Raw genomic sequence first — 22,907 nt, 5'->3', positions numbered from 1 at the left:
TCCAAGTCTCTGTACAGGTTATTTACAAGTTTGCCATTCCGGTGAGCAGCTAAGGTGCCTGACTTAAGATCCAACTGACTGAAGCTTGCAGGTTTCAAGGTCTACTTATTTTTTAAACTCAAAGTGCTGCCAAGCTCAGGAAGTATGAGTGGCAGAAACTGGAAGAAAGCCAAGGAAGAAGTCACTGTATGTTTGTGCTCTTCCCAGTCTAAGCATCTGCTGTTGGCTACCTGAAACAGGAAACTGGGTAGGCAGAGCAGACCACACCAAGGTTCCCTCTAGCCCATGCTAGTGTAGTGATCCAAGAGCATCAAGGAGTACAATACTACAAATGTGTTTGCCAATACCTGTACCTGTATAAAGCTAAATTTGAGAAATCAATTTAGTTTAGTTGTTGCTATGGGTAATCGTGTAGACACACCTGAAATACCTGTCAAGAAAGTTGCAAACTCTTTGTTAAAACTATGAAGAGTAGAAGTTACCGCTGGAGAAAGTCAGACAGAAGCTCAGAAATTCAGTCTGAGCCGGAAGATTAATTTCAAGTTCTATTTATCCTTTCATACCATGCTTATTACTACATAGTATCCGGGCAATTTCTACTGTATCTTCCACTAATGCATTAAGTAATGCAAGTTACTTTTCTCCCTTCCTTCCTCACAGCTTTTCCCCTTGGGGAGCACAACAAAGCGGTGACACTTAGTGGTTAATATATACACTGTCTGAGATTTCACCCTGGCTCTCTGTAGTATAAGTGCCTTCTGCGCTTGAAATGTTGTTTACTTTGTGGAAATGCATTCCACAGTTTTAGTTAAAGCTTTGAAAGGCTCTGTCTCCTTCACAGAAAAAGTTACTTCTTAATGTAGGGAGCTTCATTGTGCCAGAGAGTTTCAGTTCCAGTCCCTAGCCTGCATACAGTCAGGCCTGTATGTCTAATCAGTTATGCACCCAGATGATGAGGGCTGGCTAAAGGCTAGCAGTATGTAAACAACAGCTTAAGAAAAACCCACAAATGAACATGCTAAGATAAATCTATTAACAATGTCAAAGAGGATCCTTCAAAAATAAATACTAAACAAGCACTTGATTCTTTTTAGCAATTGTCCTGGATGTAACATTCCCCTTTTTCTCCTTTTCCATTAAAAAAAAAAAGAAAAGAAAAGAAAAGAAAAAAAAAAAAAAGACTGTAACAGCTAATACAGCTAAGTCCAATGCAACGTACCGTACTGCTAGTGAATCTGTTCATATATGCTGTGATGACACCAGATTTACTACCTGTGAACAGCTGACAACTGTCTGGCACCCAAGCACAACTTGTTACCTTAGAAAAACAGAACAAAGACAGAAGAAAATTAGAACAGAAACTGTTCTAACTGCTGTTTTCACTATGCCATAATATTTGGTCAGACTGATTCTTTATTGCTTATCCTAAGAAAAGCTATGTAAAATACCTCAGCTAAAGAAATCCAGGAGTTAAAATATACCTGCTCTAGGTCATAGTTGTTATTACTTCAGAAACCAAGTAAAGAGGGAAATTCTACATAGCCCAGAATTCCCAGCTAAAGAGCAGTGAACTACTGCAGAGCAGTGAATCTACAGCCACATCATCAGCCAAAGTCTTTTTGGTAGAATCTCACCAACCATTGGAGCGTAACAGAGATCATGCAGTGCTTCCTAACAACCTTTTGGACAATCTTTTTCAGAGGAATCCTAAACTATAGTGGAGTTCTACTTCTAATGTGAGGCATCTGTAATTTTTTCCTGTATTCATTTTTCTTGGCCCAGAACTAAAATGCACAAAAATAAATCCACACCAGTGTTCCATAGGAGGGAAAAAAGCTACAAAAACCAAATGCATTCAAAAGGGATTTTTACCTAGTACAGGAACACAGCCAGGAAGGAAATATATCAGAGCAGTTAGGAGCACATTCCAAAGGAGTCTCAAACAGATTAAAAACAGTTGTGTTTGCGTGCTTATCTCCAAGAAAAATGAAAGCAAGAGTACCTACTGCCAAATCAGGCCACCACTTAAAATTAGCAATATTAAGTGGAAGACCAAGAGACTGATTTTTTTACCTGGTGGAACTGTGAACTCTGTATAAAGTTTATAGGAGGTTCACTTTGCTTGCTTTTCAGTCGCAAAATGTTATCGGCGTATCCCCAGCTCAGGATGGCCGACCACTGAATATCAGTACTGTGCATGCTTCTCACACCTGAAGGAAGGAATAGAATATTGTGTCACACGTGCCGCCAAAGAGTTCATCATTTTGATAGTCAACAAAAAAAAAAAATCTCAGGTCCATATCCACAAGCTGGAATACAAAAACCCCAAAGTTTCAAAATAAGGTATTTTCTGGCCGCCAAAGAGTTCATCATTTTGATAGTCAACAAAAAAAATCTCAGGTCCATGTTTTTCCACAAGCTGGAATACAAAAACCCCAAAGTTTCAAAATAAGGTATTTTCTGTTAGGCTCTGGCTTAATCTGTAATGTATTATAAATAAATACAGTTTTCAGAGACTATGTAAACATCCAGTGCTCTCCAAAGACAGTCTGCAACCTGGAAAAAGCTTTTTTAAGAAATGTTGCATCTGTTGGAAGTGGAAAAGAGGGGAAGAGGCTGACAGTACTTCCCAGCTAGAGAAACAATTGCTCATAACTTCAAGTAGGACATTACTTATTTTTGTTGATTAAATGTGAAGCCATTTATTTTTAGAAAACCTTCACTAGTACGCATTACAAAGAAAACAAGAGTACGAGAACCTGTTTGTACATTATCAATAAGAATCCCTCTGAGGAGTTTATCCGAAAGCAGAAGATCCTTCACCTCTGCTTTTTACTGATAACTTTCCTCATTCTCTGCCTCTAAAAGCCATTCCTTTAATTCTCCTTTCTGTTACCACATGTTTTTTTATCTGTTCTTCAGTTCTTCTTGGACTGAAATTTCTGGCAAGTTCTAAAGTTAAATCATCACGCTTCAGCCACAAATGAAAAATATCAACTTCATTACAGGATGCCTCTATGCAGTTTTGAAAATTACAAGTAAAATCCACTCTCCAGTAGAGATACCACACACGTAGAAGCTGTTACTGGATTTTTAAATCAATCTTTGGCAAAAGTGACTAAATTTGGGAAGTTTGCTCTAGAATAACAGTAGCACTAGCTTTAAATTCTTTATGGCTCATTTTCACACGTATTGTGCATGTAGACAATAAGCACAAATTCATACCTTGCTCCTTGCTGTATATCATCAAAAGGCAAAACTTGCGGGACAAACCGCAGATAGCTTTAGTTGGTAAAGCCTGGAGAGAGCCAAATCTTTCTCCATGTGGTTGGCTAAAGCAGACAACAGGATCTGGAGCACTTGGGGAACCAACGTATTCTCCCCACTTCAAGCCTTTTATCCATGGCAATGGACTCTTGAAACAAGCACAGATAAAGTTCAAATTAAAATGTGGTGAAAAGTTTTCAGAAAAATATTACTTCATTAGTAAGGGAGAATCATTCATATCACATTCTTGTAAGCAATCACATGGTAAGGACTGCTGAAGTATTCTGAAAATACAAGACAGAAGTATGAAGCACTGTAGTATGATCAGATAAACTATTAGCTTTAAGGGAGTTCTCATACTTGAGATAGCAAACTTGTAGTTCAGTGAAAAATACTGGTTTCCTTAAATGCAAGGATTCGGTTTTCTCACTGGAAAACAAGTGTTTGAAGTGAAGGAAATTCTCCTGTCCTATAGACAATAAAAAAAGTTGAGGATGAAAGAAAGCACAGTATGTCTTTACCTACGATGGGTTCGCACATAGATTCCAGAATTCATCATTGGAAGTATAAAGCTGGTTAAGTGAAATGCTTTCCAACACCTATTTGCTATAACTAAGATAAAGCCAGATCTATTGTGGTTTGATATAAAATCTCACAAATGCATGAAAATAATTTTCACTATCACTTTACTAATTTAGTGTATTTTCTTTACAGTACAATATGGGTAGTAAGTTGCAGCTTTAGGAAGGAAACTGTAAACACAAGGGTACAATAATTACAGCATATGAATGTTAATGAAACCATCTTGCAAATCACAGTGACATACCGGATACATTATTTCTTTAGTGTGTTCTCTGGTTTCTCTGAAAGCAAACTGCACTAGTAATCCCATGGCAGCAGGAAGTTCTCCCTCCATGATAAGCCTGGATCCAGCTCTGCTAACATGTGCTGCATGGAACAGCTGGCGAGGTGTCTGCCCATATGTTTTTATCATTGTTTCAAGGGCTCTTCTCTGAACAGGATCCTCAACAGCAGAAACATCCATCCCAAAATAGGTCTAGAGAGGGGGGTGGGAAAAAAGGGAGGTGAGGAGGGCCAAGAATAAGCTTGTCCAGTTTGTCTTTGGGAAAGATTTCACAACACATGCACATAAATTTAGAGGCAGACTCTTCAGTTGTTTGGTTAAGACCTGGATCAGAAGCCATCCCACAATGGCTGTGCTGACCAAAGAGCCATTGAGAACTGTAACCTTGCCACTGCTTCTTTATTGGAGATAACTACCCCTTTAAGATTTATCATGAGCTGCTCCTAGAGGTATTCCATGACTAGTTTCTGTCAAAGAGGTTTTCTTAGTAGACCTTTACTGAGTGGTGCAAAAACAGTAGGGTTGCAGATTATAAACAAAAAACAAAAAAAAAAGAAAACCTTGTTTTCCGTACCTCTTTTTAATTAACATATTAAAACTCTGGTTTGGGGTGGGGAGGGAGCAAGAACCTTCACATTTCAGGAGAGTGGAAATTCTTTCCTTTCTCTACTTGTCTTTTTCATGTGTCTCTAATTGTGTACCACATACTTTTCCTCAGACTGAGAAAGGCTTTGACTTTTCACTTTAAAAAGAGTGAGCACACTCACACAAATTTAATATTTGAAATTTCAGGTAATAACTGAACCAATGCTTAAGCACAAAAAAGAAAAAGGAAGGAAGGCATTTGGAAAGATACTTCAAAAGAAAAAGCCACCACTGAAACACTACTGTTTTATCAGCTTTTCCAACTATAGAATGAATACTGAACATTCAACACATTTGAATGTATTTGAAACCAGGACTGTCTGGCTGAGCAAACCTTGCAACAGTAAGGTTTGAAGCTAAAGAATACAGAGATATCTGCATTACAATTAAGTAGTGAAACTCTGGAATTCTTTACATTAAATGAAGACTTAATTGAAATTATATTTACTGAAGGTGAAAGTGGTCATTAGAGGGACAAAACACAAGAGGTATATGAAGGGAAGAACACAAATAACAATCACAGGACAAACTGAGCTAATTTAATCATATCAAAAGCTGCAGCACAATCTGTTAAAATGGAAGGCTGCTTCTGAAGGAGATGGAAGCAGGAACACACAAACATAACACCTGTATACCACTGCAGACAGCTATCCAGAAAGTTTAAATACCAAACCCGGTCATCAGTCATGCCTATCTCGAGGCAAGAAAGATGAACACGAATTCACCAAGTCTCACAACAGCCCCTGGGATCTTATCAGTTCTGCACTGAAATGGTTAAAGCCTTTTCCTATTCTTCAACACTTTACGAGCAAGGGATCTTGCTTCATGCTGGTTGTTTTCCAAGCAGTTAGACTGAACTTTCCCCTATTAAGTAAGTTACTAAATACAATGAACAAACACATGGCTTAACAAATACTTACTGCAGGATGAAAGACATTAATAGCCTGAACAGAGGCCTTGCCTTTTTGCTTATAACCAAACACCAAGTCAATCCAGTGACAGATTGTTTGGGAAACATGGTCAGACTCCAAAGCCTGACGATGAATCAGGATGAACAGACGAGGATCGTTACGAGCCCAGGGTGGAAGATTGACATGGTTAACTCTGTCACCATTCTGACGTACTCCAAAATCGAAACCTAGAAACAAGGCGGGGTAAATGTTCCAACGTTCTAGTTGACAGTAACTTCAAAAAGGTCTTTATAGGGTTCTATGAAAGCTAACCATTAAGCACAATGATTGCTAATCAACAAAGCAGCACCATTAAAAAGTCCTCCCCCAAACACATTCAAGCTGTACATACTCATTCAAATGGAAAAAATCAGACAACAGGAAACTCCTTTGCACCCCTGACATAATTATGAAAAAACTTCCCTTAAGTCCTACATAACAGCTTTTGTAGCATATCCTGCAAATTCATGCCAGATTTCTCCCATACATTCACAGTTTAGCATATTCAGTCAAGGGATATAAACGTTCTCAGTTTCAACCCACAGGCTCAACCATACAGCTGTTTTGGGTATATAGTTTTGTTATCCTCTTAGTATACCTTCTCTGTTAACTAGAAAGTCGGGAAGGTAGAAGAATTCTGGGATAAGCTCCTTTACATCAGTCATTGATTCATATGAAGAAAGGCGCCAGGTTGTATTGGTAGAGTGAAAAGTTCTGTCTGGGATGTCAAAACTTTGATCTGTAAAGAAATCCAAACTGAATTTGTTACATCGATGATGGACATAACAGTTGCACATCTGCAACTTCAAGTAGCTAACTGCTCTCCAGTTAGCTGAGAACATTTAGAATTCTTCTATCTCAATTACTGTGTTACACATGGATTGCAAGTCAAAGATAGGTGAGATTTTTACTCTACATACCCTAAGGTATAAATGCAAGATGTACAGCTTTATGGTCTAGCTCAATAATTTCAGAATGGGTCTACTGTGAAAGCATATAGAATTTAATTTTACTGAAGTCTGCTCTTTGGAATTGAATAACTATGCTCAACAGAGTAACATACAGCACTCCTGGATCATTGGGACAAGGCCCAGACACGAAAGGCAAGTGCAAGCGAAAGTGACCTTACCTTGATAGGCTAAAAACATTTTAGTAAAAGGTGGCAGCCTAACTAGGAAATGAAGCACAGTTCCACTGTTGGAATAATGAGATCCATAGTGATATGGTTGTACAGGGGGCATTGGATCATCCTCTCGTGCTCCTTTACGGTACTCTTCTTCCAAATACTAGAAAAGTAGTAGGGGGGACAAGAGGGAATAAAAATCACAAACCTCCTACTTAAACTGTATTCCAATAATGAAAACAAGATTTTGCACAAGTTGTTTAGGAATAAAACTTAAAACCTTCAGAGGAACATACATTTAAAAGTGATCTGAAATCAAATACACTTGAAGTGTCTAAAGACATGTGATCACTTTTACAATCCAGCTCAGCATCAAAGTCTTAAGCCATTTAAATGACCTGTTTTCTGTCATTTATTACTTTTGCTTCCCCCTTGCCCCCCTTGTTTTCCAACATGGCGTAGTCATTACACAGGCTTTTCAATCCTAAATGGAAAAAACAATATTTGCAAATAATAAACCAGACCATGATGACACAGACTTAAGTTTGGAGGTCTAGCTGCAGACACTTTAATTTCTAAGCATGTTATTTCCTACAGCCTTTAAAACACTCTAAAGAGCAAAAATCAAAAAGCACTGTAATCATAGTAGGGCTGTGGAAATAACAGAGTACTTGAGGGAAAACAGCTTTTCTGTTATCAAACAGAAAGAATAGCCACAACTTCCACTGAAGTAATTTCAAATAAACAGCAATAAGTTACCTTCCTGATCTTTAGGGAAATTTAAGTATATGTATGTTCATATGTAAGATACCACCACTTTAATCTCCTCAGCAGTATCACATGGAAAGACTAAATTGATTATGGTTTCAGGTATAGAACAGACAAACATAGGTTCCAAGCATGTTCCAAAACAATTCCCAGGAAATGTAACATACTGGCGATGAGAATTCCATAGACATAAAATACTGGATTTGTGGTTTCTTTTCTCCCCTCAATATATGTTAAAAAAATTAAAGCCTGTGTCATTTACAAACAAGAAAAAGGCAAGAAGCAAAAGTTAGCCAAATTACCTTGTAAGTATCCACATATCGATCCTCTTTTTCTTTAGACTGGACAGCTATCGGTTTGACCAGATTTCTGTAACAGAAGTTGTACTGATATCTTGTCATTTTTATAAAGATGTTGATTCACACCATTTAATAATGCACTATTAAGAATAATGCCTTTAATTTAATGAAAAGGCAAGCAAAACTTAACAGCACTTTACAAGAGAGTTCAGAAAATAAGGCGGCCACTTTTAGTTAACGCAAAAGGCAAAGTCAGATCCGCAGGCTGACCCACAGCACAGTAAGGGGCAAGCAAATGCAAAGGCCCTCTGTCAAAACAGAGGCACCGCATAAAGGCAAAGACTTTGTGCACTCAAATGTTAAATTGGCTTGACAGAAATTTATGAGGGTGGGACAATTCACTTGGATCTATTCACAATGAAGACAATACAATTTCGTAACTGGCCAGATAATTTACTATATTATTTCATTTTCTACTTAATTTTTGCTAATTAGCCTGAAGTCTTTAATTACACTAATTTAAACATACAGCTTTTATTTAAATCTGTGGACTCTCAATTTCTTATTAAGACAGTATATAAGTCCAACTCATAACATCCTTTTGAATATACCCACTCATAATACTAGGCATTTTATTTAAATATCCAAGGTGAAGCAGTCACTTATTGTAAAAAGCCCAATTTATTACGGATGAAGCTTTTCCTTGAATAGTTCCATTTATGTATGTGTGCAGTTGAGTACAATGAAGTTAAAAAGCTATACTGGACAATCAGTTCAAGTATTTGGAAAAAATCAGTTCCAAACATTTCGTATTACCTATATACTGATGGATCATTTAGGTCCAGCGTTTCATTGGTGTAGTCGGAAAGTATAAAAGGAAATACTGGATATTGCATGAGATCATTGAAGGAACGGCCCGCATGTTTGTTTAAATGAGTCAGATATTCAAAGTTAGTAATCTGTCCTGTGCACCACAGGTGGGTCAAAGCAGTAATGTTTCCATATTCCAAAAGGTTAGGCAAATTGTTAGTTAAGATGTTGTGGTACACATCATCACGGACCTAGAAGAAAATACCACAGATTTAATCGTATAATTTAAAAAGCTTCAAACTAAGAACACTTAGTAAGTTTCTGTCATTTTACAGATTTCCAGATACCTGCTGTAATGGAATAATATTTAGTATTACTAAGATTCTTTAATGTCTTAATACATCAGAGATGTGTTTTACAACATGATTGTGTTTGTCTAGAAGTCTGGCTGAGCGCAGTTTTTTCAAAGGTATTAGACAGAATTTAATTAGTCCATGCAACAGGTCTCCTTAAAAACTAATGCATGAATGTACATGCTATGAACACACAGCAAAACACTTTGATATATTTTTATGCATCAGTGCCACATTACCTTTGTATTATCAAAAGCCAAGAGTAAAGTTCTGCCATTTGTCAGAAATATTTCCACAGCATTATCTCTTAACTGCCACCAGCGCTTATGAACTTCCTTAATTTCCTCATAGGTCCAAGAAAATGATGCTGGTTCAGTTTCTCCATGAAAACTCTGCAGAATTTGCAATTGAAAAATTTATTTTAAATAGATTTTCCAAACAAGAAACCCTTAAATACAGGCAGATTATACCACACAGCATATCATAAGATAAGCTTTAATTTTGCTGTGATGCTTTAAGACACTATTGTGTTTTTCTTCATACATGTTTCCCACCCTCCAACTCTCCTCAAGGCAGTAGAAAGAACATTATGAATGCTCCTCAGCCACTCTAGTTCCCTGCCCAACACTTGCACGCATACTTTCACTGGCTCTTAAGCTAAAATACTGGAAAGCCAACTAGAGCAAGCAAAGCTTTGCCATGAATCCCAATTCTGACAGTTCTATGAAGGACAAAGCAGCGAAACAGCTGATAACATCTTAAAACACAGGAGCTGTGTGCTTAGTAGATACAAGGAAAAGCTCCCTGAAAATAGTTTAAAACTTCCAGCAGTATAACACATATATTTTTATTTTTTGAAATTTCTTCTGGATCTATAAACTGAAATAATATATCAGAGCCTTTGTATATGAGAAGTATTAGATCAGTTCCAGTTTCCTCCATGAAACAGTCCCTCTTGTATAGCATAAGGGAGGAGCTAGAACATCCCAAATAATGCAAAATTCAAGAAACAGATGCTGTGGAGTACAGCACAACTCATAACACTTGTGAGTTTCTGTACTTCCTAGTGCTCCAGCTTCCAGTAAGGCAAGTTATCTCAGGTGCAGACCAAAGCAAGCATTATGCACTTACGCTGATGAACTCGGAGCAATGAAGAGCAAGGTGCAGAAGCCTCCCCGCATCGCCCCCTCTTCATTCCCCTCCAGCCCCAGGCCAATATCTTTCCCATTTTCTGCTATCGCCGCTAATTCCACAGCCAGGGGCAACAGAAGCAACACTGAACCCAAACTAACCACTTTGGCTGGCTTTGTCCAGAGACCTCTAACTCTAGTACTCCAGCAATCTCAATGGCAGTAGGCAAAAGCTACTCATGGTCATAGTTTGGAAAAATTAAAGCTGGACTATATGCTCTGATACTTACCAAACCTTCAGTTGTGTCTGAAGCATTGTCTTCAACAAAATACATGCCACATTTTCCTGCAGGAAAACACAGTTGCAAAGAGGTACATGATATTACTATTTGCATAATGCATCTTAGTGTTATATAAACAGTGTCCAGGAGTTAAGAATACTAAGAACAGTACCTGGGTAAGACAGTACTTGACAGAAATAGAATTTATCATTCCACATCTTTTAGCAAGTGGTCTTCAACTTTAAAACTTAACTACAATCCAAACAGCACTCACACAAACAGTAGGGAAGAAAGGCAAAACTGATCTATAAAATCTATAAACCATAAGAAGTGAGGCAACAGCTCAGTTACTTAAAAAAATCAGCCAAGTTTATAGATACAGCAGAATCTTATATAAAAAAGGTATTTATAAGGCCTGAAAATTCTACTTACCTAGCAACAGTTCACCAGCAGTCTCTCTAGAAGGTGCTACACTTATACATCTTCGATTAACTCTGAAATATTTCAAAGTGTATTATTGCTTATGGATTTACATACCTTTTGGCACGTACCTAAAACTAACAGCCTCAAAGGCTGCAGTTGAAGAAACATCATGGCTCTAATGGTTCAAATCCCAAAGAGAGAAAGAAAATAGAACCTCAACTTTCTAGACTTGCATATTAGTGTATTTGTATTTATTTCTTTGTGTGATCTCTGCAGTTATTTTAGGCAGTGTTAGTGCCTGTAATAGGTGCCACATTGACACAACTGCAGAGATGAATACCACAATGGTAAAAGCAGAGAGGATTAAAACAGAATTTGCTTTTGAATGCTGAGGGAAAGACCTACCAGATCTAGTAGCACTGCCTGTCCTAGATATCTAAGTGACAAATAAGTAAAAAGATCCTATCAGGTTATCCCATGGAAGTCACATCCCCATATCACAACAGATGGTATTTGCTTTTACTGATGTTAGAAGTCATGGCAATAGACTGTTTTAAGACTCACAAAATGTACATGTTGGTAGCTTTGATCTTTTGCTTATGAGTATAGCAAAAAACCTACCATTTTTGACACTTGTCTCTTATATCACTTGATATTTTTTTTAATGTTTATTTAGACAAAAGAACGAAGAGAACTGTTTCATTGGAAAGTGAGAAGGTGGGAAAGGGAGGTAAGTGTTACCCAAACCTTACCTTATATGTTCACTTGCAGCTTTGTCCTTTACAGTAGAAGAGTGAGAAGAATATGTTTTGTCTTCAAACAGATAAGATAATGGAGTTTTTATCACACCTATAAAGAAACCACAAATAATAAGGCACTAATAGTCATTACAATTCAGATATATTCCTAGAAGATGCTATAATTACCTTCCTGTTTCTGCCTGTCTGGGAGAAGGTACTTGTTTGGAATAGTTAGGTAGCATCTCTGCAAGCGGCGCCTCTCTCTGTTTGGGCCCTCTGTTGGATCCAGTTGCCAAGAAGTTGGGTAATAGACTGGGTCATACCACAGTGCTCTGGAAAAAACAAAATACGTTAACAGTTTGGCAGCAGAGGCAGTATATATGCTTATTCATTCTGCTTTTCTTTAAATAGTAGAAAGGCAGAAATTTCACAGTAGTAGACCAGGCAATTACTTCTGAAAAAAGTTTCGAGAGACTGAATTCTGTAGTTTATTTTCATGAGCTACCCCACTAACTGACCACTCAAGAGCTACTAAGACTGCTCTTGAAGTTACCAGTTCTGATGAAAACAGCAATATAATGCATTCAATACTTATGCATTATTTTGAAAACTCAGCTGCTGCAAACATGACATAATACTAGTTCTGCAGTGGTGTGGTGGTTTGGGTGGATTCACCCTTTTGCTTGCAGCCTGCAGCCAAACACAGCCTGCTCTATCCCCCCCCCCCCCCCCTCACCCAGGGAGCAGGGGAGAGAATTTGGAAAGAAGGGCAAAGACTCACGGGTTGAGATAAAAACTATTTACTAATTAAAAGAAAATGATAATGATAAAAACAGTAATAACAGACTATCTTTCTGCCAGAGGCTTTTTTATCAGCTTTTTTTTAACGGCACACGCCACGGGGCACACTGTGGTTTGAACTGCGTGACCACGAAGAGGACAACCTTCCCCAATAGAGGCGGGTACCGTTCATTGGTCAAGTGGAGGGGTGTCCCTATACAAATGAGTGATATACAGTGCTCACCGCCCACTGACCAATGCCCGGCCTGTGCCAGCTAACGATCCCGCAGCCGAGACGGTCCCGAACCGAAACCCTGGAAGAGTGAGCCCGAGCGATCCCCGAGAGAAGTGCCCCGTCTTCCGGTCACCCCTGGTTAATATACTGACATGACGTGATATGATATGGAATATTTCATTGGCACAACCAGATGCCAGTTTTGGGTTTTGCTCCTCACTGCGCTTCCCCCCTCCCAGTCCTAATGCAGCTGTGAAGGAGCAAAAAACACGGTGGCCTTGAAGCTACAGCAACACAAGTACTGTTATCAAAGTTCTTCTCGTGATATGTCTGAACTGAAACACTGAAAGTAAAATACTACTCTTCTAATTACTGAAAAGAAAATTAACTCTACCCTAGCAAAACCAGGACAAGTGGTAAAAATACTCTGTTTGGTTTCTTATCAAGGCTTAACACCTCTTGCTCTATGCAGATTAGTGAACACAGTATCTGGATGCTAATGTGAATAAACATCACCCAAAAAATGCTTTGTTACTCCATAAATGTAATGGCAGATATGAAAATTTTATTACCTGCTTCATTCTATTAGGCACAGCAAAATGTATCTGACAAACAAGCTGTCTAAATGGCACAGAAATACTACTTGGCTACTCACCCTAAAAAAATGGGAGAATAAATCAAGTATTTTACAAGTCTTTAACCATCAGATTATTAGCAAGAGTAAGTAATTCTAATTTTATTATCATCTACATTTCACATGCCTCTAAGTAGAATGAGAAGCACATGTCAGGCATTGAGTGTCTCTTGCTTTTTCACTGAGGTGAGATAACAACTTACCGATCATGGGTAAGCTGCTGAACGAGTTCCTGCCAATGTCTGCTGGCACTCAGCTCTGCCTTATACATCCCCCTGATGTGCTGGATTACTTTCTTCCTTTCCATTCCTTGTGACAGAGACACAGCTTGTGTGATGTCTCCAGCTATTTTAGAAATGTCTTTAGATTTTGTATCCAGACGCTGAAAGAGACTGAGAATAAAGAGTTATGTTTTAAAATGTCAAATAAACACACTGAAAAGGGAAGGCAAGACACTAAAACCCCCTATAAAATACAATCAGTTTGACAGTAGATAGCCATAGTTCTTGTTACAGCAGATGCACAGCATCTTAGCTTACATGATTTGCACAAGACTCATTAATATGTTCTGCTTCTAAAAAAAGCTACTTGTAGCCAAAGACAAGACAAGCCAATCAGAAGGCCAATGGCTACATATTAGCATGCTTTACTGATTAACATATAGTCATTACAATAAAAATCTGAAGGAAGAACAGTAATTTACCACTGCTCAAATCTCTTAAGTTATCCAACATAGTAAAGTCTTATCGCTTATCTGGACAGATTTGACTAAACTGACCTTTATAGCTACTACAGTTGCCTACATTGAAGCATGTTGTGTGTGCATCTCAGATCTGATTTTTATGACAAAGTCTGAAATGTAAATTAATGGAAAGAACCTCTTAGTCTACCACAAGCTACCAAAGTTTACATTACACCAAGTAGCAGCAGACTACGTAGCTCACAAAAGCCATGCTGAACATAATGATTTTCATTGAAGATAGGGGTTAATTGCAGGGACATTTGCCTTACATTTAATTGCACAGAGCACAGCAACACAAAAGGTGACTGGACATATACAGTAGCTGTAAAACTAGGGGTGAAATGGTAAATGTGCAGAAACTGAATCAGTATTCTGAAGTTCACACAATGCCATTTATTGTACAACTTATACAAGAGGCATATACCTACAATCAAGCTGTTTTTATAATAATAAAGAAAATAAAAAGCTAAAAGCTACCAGTGCTGCTAATCTGAAAAAAATATCTATAATAATCATATTGGCAACTCTGCAATGGGGTGTGAGAATATTCTTACAAAGTTCTTGCAGCCTCTTTAAGAAGGCACTTACTTTTGTCGATTATTAGCCATCGTCTTCTCCCAAGCAGCTTTGTTTACACCCTCTTCCATCTCATATTTCTTCTGATCCTGAATGGAAGTTATATACATTACTTCTTTTCCCCCAGACAAAATAAGGAAGCAGAGGCTAAAGGACATGCCAATTTAAAAAAGGAAGACTGACAAAACTGTTTGACTGATATCTTCATAGCATTTGAAACATTCAAGATTTTGTTTCAGTTACTGCAATTATATTTAGACATGATCTTATTTTTTTTTTTTTTTGCAAGGAACCATAAATAATTATTTTTTTCATAACAACGAGAGATACTAGTGGTTTATGATGAACTCTCACCTTTGCCTGGCTTAAGTAATATGCTTAACTAAGAAGCGTTAACATGTGAGAATCACAGAATGTTGGGGATTGGAAGGCTGTGAAGCACTGAGTATGTGACAGAAGTATTCAGAACCCAAAGAGAATCCCCTAAAGCATAAGCTGTACACCAAAGCAAACAAATAGCAGATAATTGTCTCAAATATACTCAGTTTTTGAAGGAAAGTTTATTCACAAACCTCTTTCAAAGCTTTTATTAGATCTGGCTTTGGTCGTGGACTCAGGGGAATGCATTTATAGCCACAACATTTTAATGTATTTAGAAAGTCTCCTGCTGCTCTTTGTTCTTCTTTGGTCATTTCATCACTGTGATTGTGCATCAACTCGTATAAATAGAGCACTAGTTTAGGTCCATGCTAGAATATGAAAGAAGGGAAGAGGGGTCATTCTCATCTACACAATGAAACACTGAGCAGTTTTTTCCTTCTAACTTTATTCCTTTTCTAGTCAGCCTGGACAGATTTCATCTACTCTTTCTGTGATTTAAAGAAAATGGCTGCTTCAATGCTTTAAGACAAACTTTAATAAACTAGAAAGAACATGCTTAATTTAATTCTCCACATGATAAAACTTCCCCAGCATCTTGTGACTTTTCAAATGGCTTACAGGAAAGTTAAGTTTCTTTTCCAAGTAAGCAGCTCCTGCAACCTTGTTTACACTTCAGGAAATATGTGCCAGAGACCCCTAATTTTGCCTTATAAGAATATTATAACTTGTTTGATTAATGAAATTAGAGCTGGCAGATAATGAAGTTAAGCAGACAGAGACCATAAATGCACTCAACATGACACTCTCCCAAAGAAGCCATTGCTAGTATATCAGCTTTTCTTACTGGTGGAAGTGTTAATTTAACTGAATAACACGTATGTGATTAGCAACACGTAAGTGTCATAGGTTCATCCAATAAGTACTTTCTGTCTTTAGTATTATAGTGACTCAAACTGTGGCATGTCTTACATCATTTATTTCATTCTGGCAGTCCCTGAATATCTCAAACAGCAACATTCCTACTCAATTCTTGATTATGGCTCTAAGAAATGCTTTCTCTCAAGCTTGCACTAACACAAAGTACAATCAAAAAAGCTTTTTACTGACCAACCCAGAAAATCAGGGAGAAACTGTTTAGCTATTTGACTTAAGAACATAGAATACACAATCCCACTTTAAGAATTAATAAAGGCTAAATAAGAAAAGATAGAGAACTGCTTTGATTGAGGACTGACTGCATCTTCAAATCTAGCGGCAATAATTTCTTACAAGTTTCAAGAAGTCTGCAGTCAGGGTTCCAAGGCAAGGGTAATTCCTCCATTAATCTGCTTTTTCAGGGTACCTTAACTTCTAGTATTCTCAGTAAAATTCTTCACATTAAAAACCAGTACCACCTTTTGTTTCTGTGCTACACAGGAGATGTGATGTTTGATGTAAACAGAGTCAACATACCCAGACATAATCCTACCTTGCCTCTTATAAATCTTATCTACCCTCAGTACAACGTGGCAACTGCAGAGGTACACACAAGCATTTTGTATGACATAACTTTGTCATTACACTGAACATTGCTAAAACAGCAGTGAACAACTTCAGCCCTACACAGTTCTAAACACTGGTGACATTTAAACAAAAAAAATTGAATACAGTTTTTACAAACTCCTCTCTTGAGCTTACTTGCAAAGTTGGGCTAAGACAGTCACGCATAATCTCTTGATGATTTACTTCAGGTACCATCTCCAAAGCCTGCTTTCTCTCTTGCAGTGGCCTTGCTGGAGACAAGTTGTGCACAAGAAGTCTCCCAAGTTGCGTACGGAATGTGTCCCTACATGACAAGAGGATTCTCTTCCACTGCTGCTTTGGTGTGCTCATTCTGCTAGTGCTCTAAGTAAGAGAGACATTTTTATTTTTTAATATTACAGGGTTAGGGCTTTCACATTACAAAACAAACAGTTAAAATAATCAAACAATAAAAATTTCTCTAGTAAAATAAAGTGTTCAACTTTAGTTTAGTTATTATTATTATTATTATAGTTTAAAGGGCGTTCTACTAAAAAGGAAAGAAAGGACTGTTCATTCTGACAAAACAAGTCTATTTTTCTCAATCGGCCAATATTAGGAATGCAGCTCCTAGGTAAACTGGATATTCAGTTAGAGAGACTATACAACAATTCAAAAAAAGTAAAAATTGTGATGTAAAGGGTTTAAAAATCAGAGGGTTATTTTCTTTGCTTATTTTAATGAATAGCCCTTCTATATTAATCACTAGTTTCTGAATGGATTACCTCAAAAGTTTAAAAACCAGGCATTAGATTGAGGTGCTTGTACTCACAAAAAGAAACCTGTGGTCTTTAAAAAATACTACAAGTACAGCATGATGGGAAGATAATAGACCTAACAAACCTAATTTTCTAGAGCTAGAAAGAAAATCAGGTTGAGCTACTTTTTATAAAGATGACCTAAGAGAAATAAAGAGGCAAGAAGCAGTAAGTTAAGTTTTCCAATAAAACCATTTCAAATTAATCAAGTGAAACGTGATCACCTTGAAAATGTTGACAAGCTAACATCTGTACACTAGAAGAGAAAACTCTCAGACCTTTAGCAACAATTGAAAAAAGAGAAAGTTCCCCTTCCCAACTCTAAAATATATTATAGACAAATTGCTGCAAAACCCTCCATCAACTCTAGATGCACAGCAGATCTTGTTTCATAGGCTCCAGCAAGCTTAAACCTTGAGGTTTAAGAGAGAAAGCAAATTTGTGGACTAAACAGAAGTCTATTTAACCTTTGTATGATTGTTCAAGGAGCAGAATTCTGCTAAATGTTAAGGTAAAAATCAGAACAGATGCATTCATTATTTTACAATTGCAGAATAACTGGGAAGCTGAACAGAGATTTTAATGCCACAGCTAAATTGAGAGAGGCAGTAAGAAAAGCATTTATGGACAGAAGACTTTATGCATTAGAAGTTCCTAATAAAGGAACCTTATGAGATGTGCTTCAACATGGACAACATCTAAGTACTTACAAGGGATACTTTGATTCCTTCCACCAACATTTTGAACATTTCTTTAAGAAAAGGATTTGTTCTGCTAGGCAGTTGTTGCTGGCTTTCCTCTTCAGGGGCTTCCAGCTGGGAAGCTGAAAGTCTGCTTTGACTTGTGTTTTCTGTTATACCAAGTACATCAAGGCACTCTTCAGTAGATGCTTAAAATTTAAGAGGCACATATTGATCAGTACCATCTCAAGCAAGACAGTCCTATGATCCTTTAGTTTGCATTAAATCAAACACTGTCTTTACTACTACACTTACCATAGTTACTCTTTCTCTTCCTTATGTGTAATTTGACCTTGCCCCCAAAGTCATCAAGTCTTACTAATAAATGTAGCCATTTCAGAGAAACATGCAAACTGGTGCATTTTAAGAGAGCAGATGCTCCCTTTGGCAGAGGTAAATCTCCAGGTGATAATTCAGGCAGTTAGCATATGAATGGACTAATGTAGAATTAAAACAACTTGTTCAGTTCATTGAGATAAAAATTGTATCCAGATTGCCAGTTACATAATCCTGAGACACAAGTCTCCAAGAGAATGATGTTTTATGGTTAAATCCATTAAACTAGTGTCAATGGCATTACTTTCAAATAATTCAACACTCCAAAAGCAAGAACCCATTTTACATATAGCACTACACCAGCTCTGTCAAAACAAACAAACAAAAAGAAATCCTACCTAAATAAATCAGCCTGTTAACAGCTAGAACAGTCAGCCTCTGTAACCTTTGTACAAACTCAGTCTCAGTGGCTTGGATAGGATTTTCTTGGCTCATTCTCCGCTGCATCATCATGTTGAATTCCTCACTTGCTAGTGAGCGCATTTTCATCAGCAGAGCATCAGACTGAGCAAGTGAAAACTTTCTGGAGCCTTTAAGTAGAGAAGCATTAATAACACCCGACTAAAATGCACAAAGATTTAATCACTCAGCAACTGCTTTCATCTAAAGGGTTCACATCATTTAAGGAAACAAAACATTTGAAATACATTAATATTGAAGGGAACACAAGTGTCATTTGGGTGTTTGTCTCTCTTTTAAAAGCTTTTCTATTTGAAATAAATATATAAAATTAAAAAAATACCATGAAATTACCTGGTCTCAAGATGTTGTACAACTTGCATATTTTTATGTAAAGCAGATTCTAAAACAAGTTACTTTTATTCCTGTTTTTACTATGTAATTAGAATAAAAGATTAAAAATTAATGATACAACAAAATTATTGCATATTGGAAAGTAGCTTTATCAGCACAAATGAGAAACCAGTTATATTAACAGCTTATAAACAAACACATTTTGTACCATACCCACTGCCACTAATTTTGATAGAAGTACTATTTCTAACTTACAAGAACATTCCTTAAAATTTTATTGAAATGAACTGGTGGGCCTTGACTTTACTTACTTCTTTTGGAAATATTTTTTTTTTTTAAACTTATCTTTAGTGCCTTACCAGATTTACTAATATAAAAATATTTTCACTATATTTACTTAGCTGATGGAGAAGGGCCTCAAAAGCTGACCATATCAAAAGAAACATTCCCACAGGAAACGGGGAATAATAGTGGCATTTGTTGTTGTTGTTGTTTGTCTGGTTTTGTTTTGTTTTTTTAACCCTCAAATACATGTAAGGTTTTTAAATTATGTCTTCTACGAAGTCGTAAATGCAGCTTCATTTATATGAGATACACAAAATCAATTTCCAGCTAGAAGACTAAAACCTTTATGGAATGATTCACAAGCTACCAAATACAGGGAAAGTATTACTGCTAAAGCTAGAACTGTACAAATGTTTTACGAGCACAGCCACAGTGGAATCTAGGAACCTTGCATTCCCAACTATAAGTCTGGAGTGCCAGGTATTTGCTTCACTAATTAAAAGTTGTGCAACAATACATTTACCCACATCAGAGCTGTGTAAAAGTTACAAGCATTAACTTCGTGAAGCTGACTATTAAAACCACCATGAATTACTTTAAAAACATCTTTACTAAGCAATTTGTGAATCAAAGAGAATCCCAAAAGAAGGTAATATCTGGGTTTAGATACCACAGTGAGAAGGTGACTGAGGTTTCATTTTTGTACCCCACTCCTTCCCATCCTAATATAAAAACCACAAGTTCAAAAGGGGTATAAGCTACACTACTCTAAAAAAGTGTGTATATATATATTTATAAAGCAAATCCACAGAAAAAGCAATTCAACAGGACTCATTTGTCATATCATCGAAATTACAGTTTGCAAGTAATACCGTGCAGGAGGAAGTACAAGAACACTACACTTTTGCTACTCACCAGCAATGCCTTTACGCTTTTGAAACATTGCACGATGTGCTGCAGATGGTGACGGGACTGAACCAGCCTGGTCCTGAACATCTTGGTTTGCTGTAGTTTTTATTAATTCAATAGCTGCTTGAAGAACTCTCAACTGCAGAACGACTGCCATATCTACAGAGAGAGGTATACAAAGGACGCATGACATTCTTTACACATCTCCAAGAATTTTTACCAGATGTTTGTAAAAAGTAGAAGAACACAAAATATGTCAAGAGCTGTAAAACCCTCGATTCCATTGAAGTCACCTAGAAAGTCACCTCACTATTCCACAGATACAGTGAACAAGTGAGTTCTCATGGAAAAGCCATTGGATTTGATTACTATGAAATTAGCTACAGGAAACTGTATAGAACATTTCCATTTAAATTCTCTCAATGAACTTTTACAGTCACTGTTTGTTCAGATTAGCAGTACACAATTCTCTACCACAAGGCAGGCTCCTGAGGAGAGCTACTAATTTGAGAACCATCTAGAAGAGAAAGAAGATCCATCACCAGTGAACTCCCCCTTCTCCCTCGGCAGGAATATTAATGTAAACAAAAATCAATGGGGAAGGGATTTACTTCTCTAGTCCCGTGACCCCAAAAATAAGCAGATAACTTACTTTGCATCCTTGCATTTTTACTATTTTGAAGATGACCCAGCAGCACAATGAGGTCTTCAATAACACGAAAATATTGAGAACCTGAGGAGCTGCAGGCATGAATTGCAACTGCTACCAGCAGCTGTTGTATATCGCATGCAAGTAACTTGTAGTCATTCAAGGGAATGCTGCAAACAAAGTTGTAGTTACCAGAAACATGGCAATTCTAGTAGATTGTAACCCATAACAAGACCCATTACTATTCCCCTCGCTACTTCTGCCAACCATACTTAATATTATATTTTACTTCATATAAAAATATTACTGCTGAAGGCTAGAAAATTGTAATCAAAGACACCTCTTTAGTGTTAACTTTTGCAGACTGGATGCCTGCAAGTCTTTGAGACATTCTAACATTAAGATTATAAAAGAAGTTTTATTGGAAGAGCAATGATGTATTACTGGATTTCTAATATAAAGATCACATCTGAAACCCTGTATTTCTCAAAAAAAAAAACCAAAACAAAAAACAACACCAAAACCCAAACAAAAAAACAGATAATATCTCATCTTGCAGCCATGCTGAATTAAAGCTATGCTAGGGTAAAAAGAAAACCTGTATTTTTTCAGGATACCATCTAGTAAAATAAACAAAAACTCACCTCTCCTTCCTTCACTGTATAACCTTTCTTAAAGTACAGAATAAATTACAAAATCTCAAATATTAAATCACAGGCAACACAGGAGAGACTCTTCCTGCAGTTTTGACATCCGCTATAGATACAGTAGAATGCTACCATCTCCTGGGCCTTTGTCTTACTGTCAGGTAAGTTTTACTAGGAAAAGCATCCAAAGTGTATATAATGTGACCAACCTGCATTTTAAAACGTTGTTTCACTTGAAAATTTAAGGTATGGATAGAATATTTTATATCCAGTGTATTTCATTGTTTGAACTAAGTATCTAAACATCAACTTTCAGGTATAAAGCTGAAAACCTCAAAACCAGTGTGATTTTGTACATGTTCTCTCATCATTTTAGAAAGTAGTAAGAATACAATATATATGTTTTTGCTAGACTTAAGGTTGTGCTTGGGCTATTTTATAGCAACTGATACTATACTCACTTTGTTTCCAGTCCATTGAGAGCAGCCAGCGTATTACACAATACGTAGAGCAAACCATTATCAAGCAGTAGGTCTGCAACTTTTGAGCAGGAGTTTATGATTTGCAGCAGGAGACAGAAGCAGTTATGCAGCAGAACATTATCATACAAGGAGTTCTCTATAAGACCCAGAACAGGAATGACACACCATTTTTGAAAGAGTCCAACATTCTTGACATCTTCCAGATCAAATCTATTAAAATAAATATACGTGAGTGACATCCTTAAAACAGCAACCTGATATATGCAACTAGTATATGCACTGGAATACCAGTCTATGCCAGTATTTTGACAAAGATGTAGATGGCAATTTCTTACATTTCATTGCAGTAACAATGCCTGTCTACTGAGGGAATAAAAAGAAAACTAACAGTTCAAAGAGCCATAAGGAAATGAAGTGTCTAAAGTATATCTGAAGCTTCAGCTAACTACCAACTGGCTACAACACAGATTTCACGAAAACAAAGGGGTTCTTTTTAATGAGTGTAGAAAAATATGACTCAGCATCTTTACAATAATAAGTATTACAACTGGCACAGACACTATCAAGAAACCAGACACAGTTTGGCACCAATGTAATAATATACTGACTAACAGCAGGTTTGATATCCTTTATCCATTACTGCTGAAGTTTAATTAGGTTTGGCAACTTCTGGCTTATTGCTATTGTAGAACTGGAACAGTGCTTCACACCTTGCATTACTTGTGCATTAATAAACTGGATTACTGTTCTAAGGTTATGTGGTGGGTTGACCTTGCCTGAATTCCA

At 37.0% G+C, this 22,907-nt stretch overlaps 1 protein-coding gene across 1 annotated transcript in view; it reads right to left on the bottom strand.

Annotated features, from left to right (window-relative positions):
* LOC104517946 (lysosomal-trafficking regulator) overlaps nucleotides 1-22,331 on the bottom strand; it is a gene marked incomplete at its 5' end in the record, with an annotated part of 29,001 nt that extends 6,670 nt beyond the window's left edge. The window contains 23 exons of the mRNA XM_010166474.1: nucleotides 1,220-1,318; nucleotides 2,074-2,210; nucleotides 3,226-3,415; nucleotides 4,094-4,324; nucleotides 5,698-5,915; nucleotides 6,326-6,466; nucleotides 6,857-7,013; nucleotides 7,921-7,987; nucleotides 8,734-8,978; nucleotides 9,320-9,472; nucleotides 10,501-10,556; nucleotides 10,924-10,985; nucleotides 11,667-11,763; nucleotides 11,841-11,986; nucleotides 13,507-13,695; nucleotides 14,634-14,710; nucleotides 15,194-15,370; nucleotides 16,680-16,886; nucleotides 18,031-18,209; nucleotides 18,735-18,926; nucleotides 20,350-20,502; nucleotides 20,996-21,162; nucleotides 22,101-22,331. Coding sequence (XP_010164776.1) covers nucleotides 1,220-1,318; nucleotides 2,074-2,210; nucleotides 3,226-3,415; nucleotides 4,094-4,324; nucleotides 5,698-5,915; nucleotides 6,326-6,466; nucleotides 6,857-7,013; nucleotides 7,921-7,987; nucleotides 8,734-8,978; nucleotides 9,320-9,472; nucleotides 10,501-10,556; nucleotides 10,924-10,985; nucleotides 11,667-11,763; nucleotides 11,841-11,986; nucleotides 13,507-13,695; nucleotides 14,634-14,710; nucleotides 15,194-15,370; nucleotides 16,680-16,886; nucleotides 18,031-18,209; nucleotides 18,735-18,926; nucleotides 20,350-20,502; nucleotides 20,996-21,162; nucleotides 22,101-22,331 — 3,571 coding nt within the window. The remainder of the gene's footprint in view (nucleotides 1-1,219; nucleotides 1,319-2,073; nucleotides 2,211-3,225; nucleotides 3,416-4,093; nucleotides 4,325-5,697; nucleotides 5,916-6,325; nucleotides 6,467-6,856; nucleotides 7,014-7,920; nucleotides 7,988-8,733; nucleotides 8,979-9,319; nucleotides 9,473-10,500; nucleotides 10,557-10,923; nucleotides 10,986-11,666; nucleotides 11,764-11,840; nucleotides 11,987-13,506; nucleotides 13,696-14,633; nucleotides 14,711-15,193; nucleotides 15,371-16,679; nucleotides 16,887-18,030; nucleotides 18,210-18,734; nucleotides 18,927-20,349; nucleotides 20,503-20,995; nucleotides 21,163-22,100) is intronic.
* Between the last annotated feature and the right edge of the window lie 576 nt (nucleotides 22,332-22,907).

Source organism: Antrostomus carolinensis, unplaced genomic scaffold (assembly GCF_000700745.2).
Source record: "Antrostomus carolinensis isolate BGI_N321 unplaced genomic scaffold, ASM70074v2 scaffold30184, whole genome shotgun sequence".
Classification (NCBI taxonomy): Eukaryota; Metazoa; Chordata; class Aves; order Caprimulgiformes; family Caprimulgidae; genus Antrostomus; species Antrostomus carolinensis.
The sequence above is the reverse complement of the archived record's forward strand: the minus strand, read 5'-3'. Positions and strand labels throughout refer to the sequence as shown.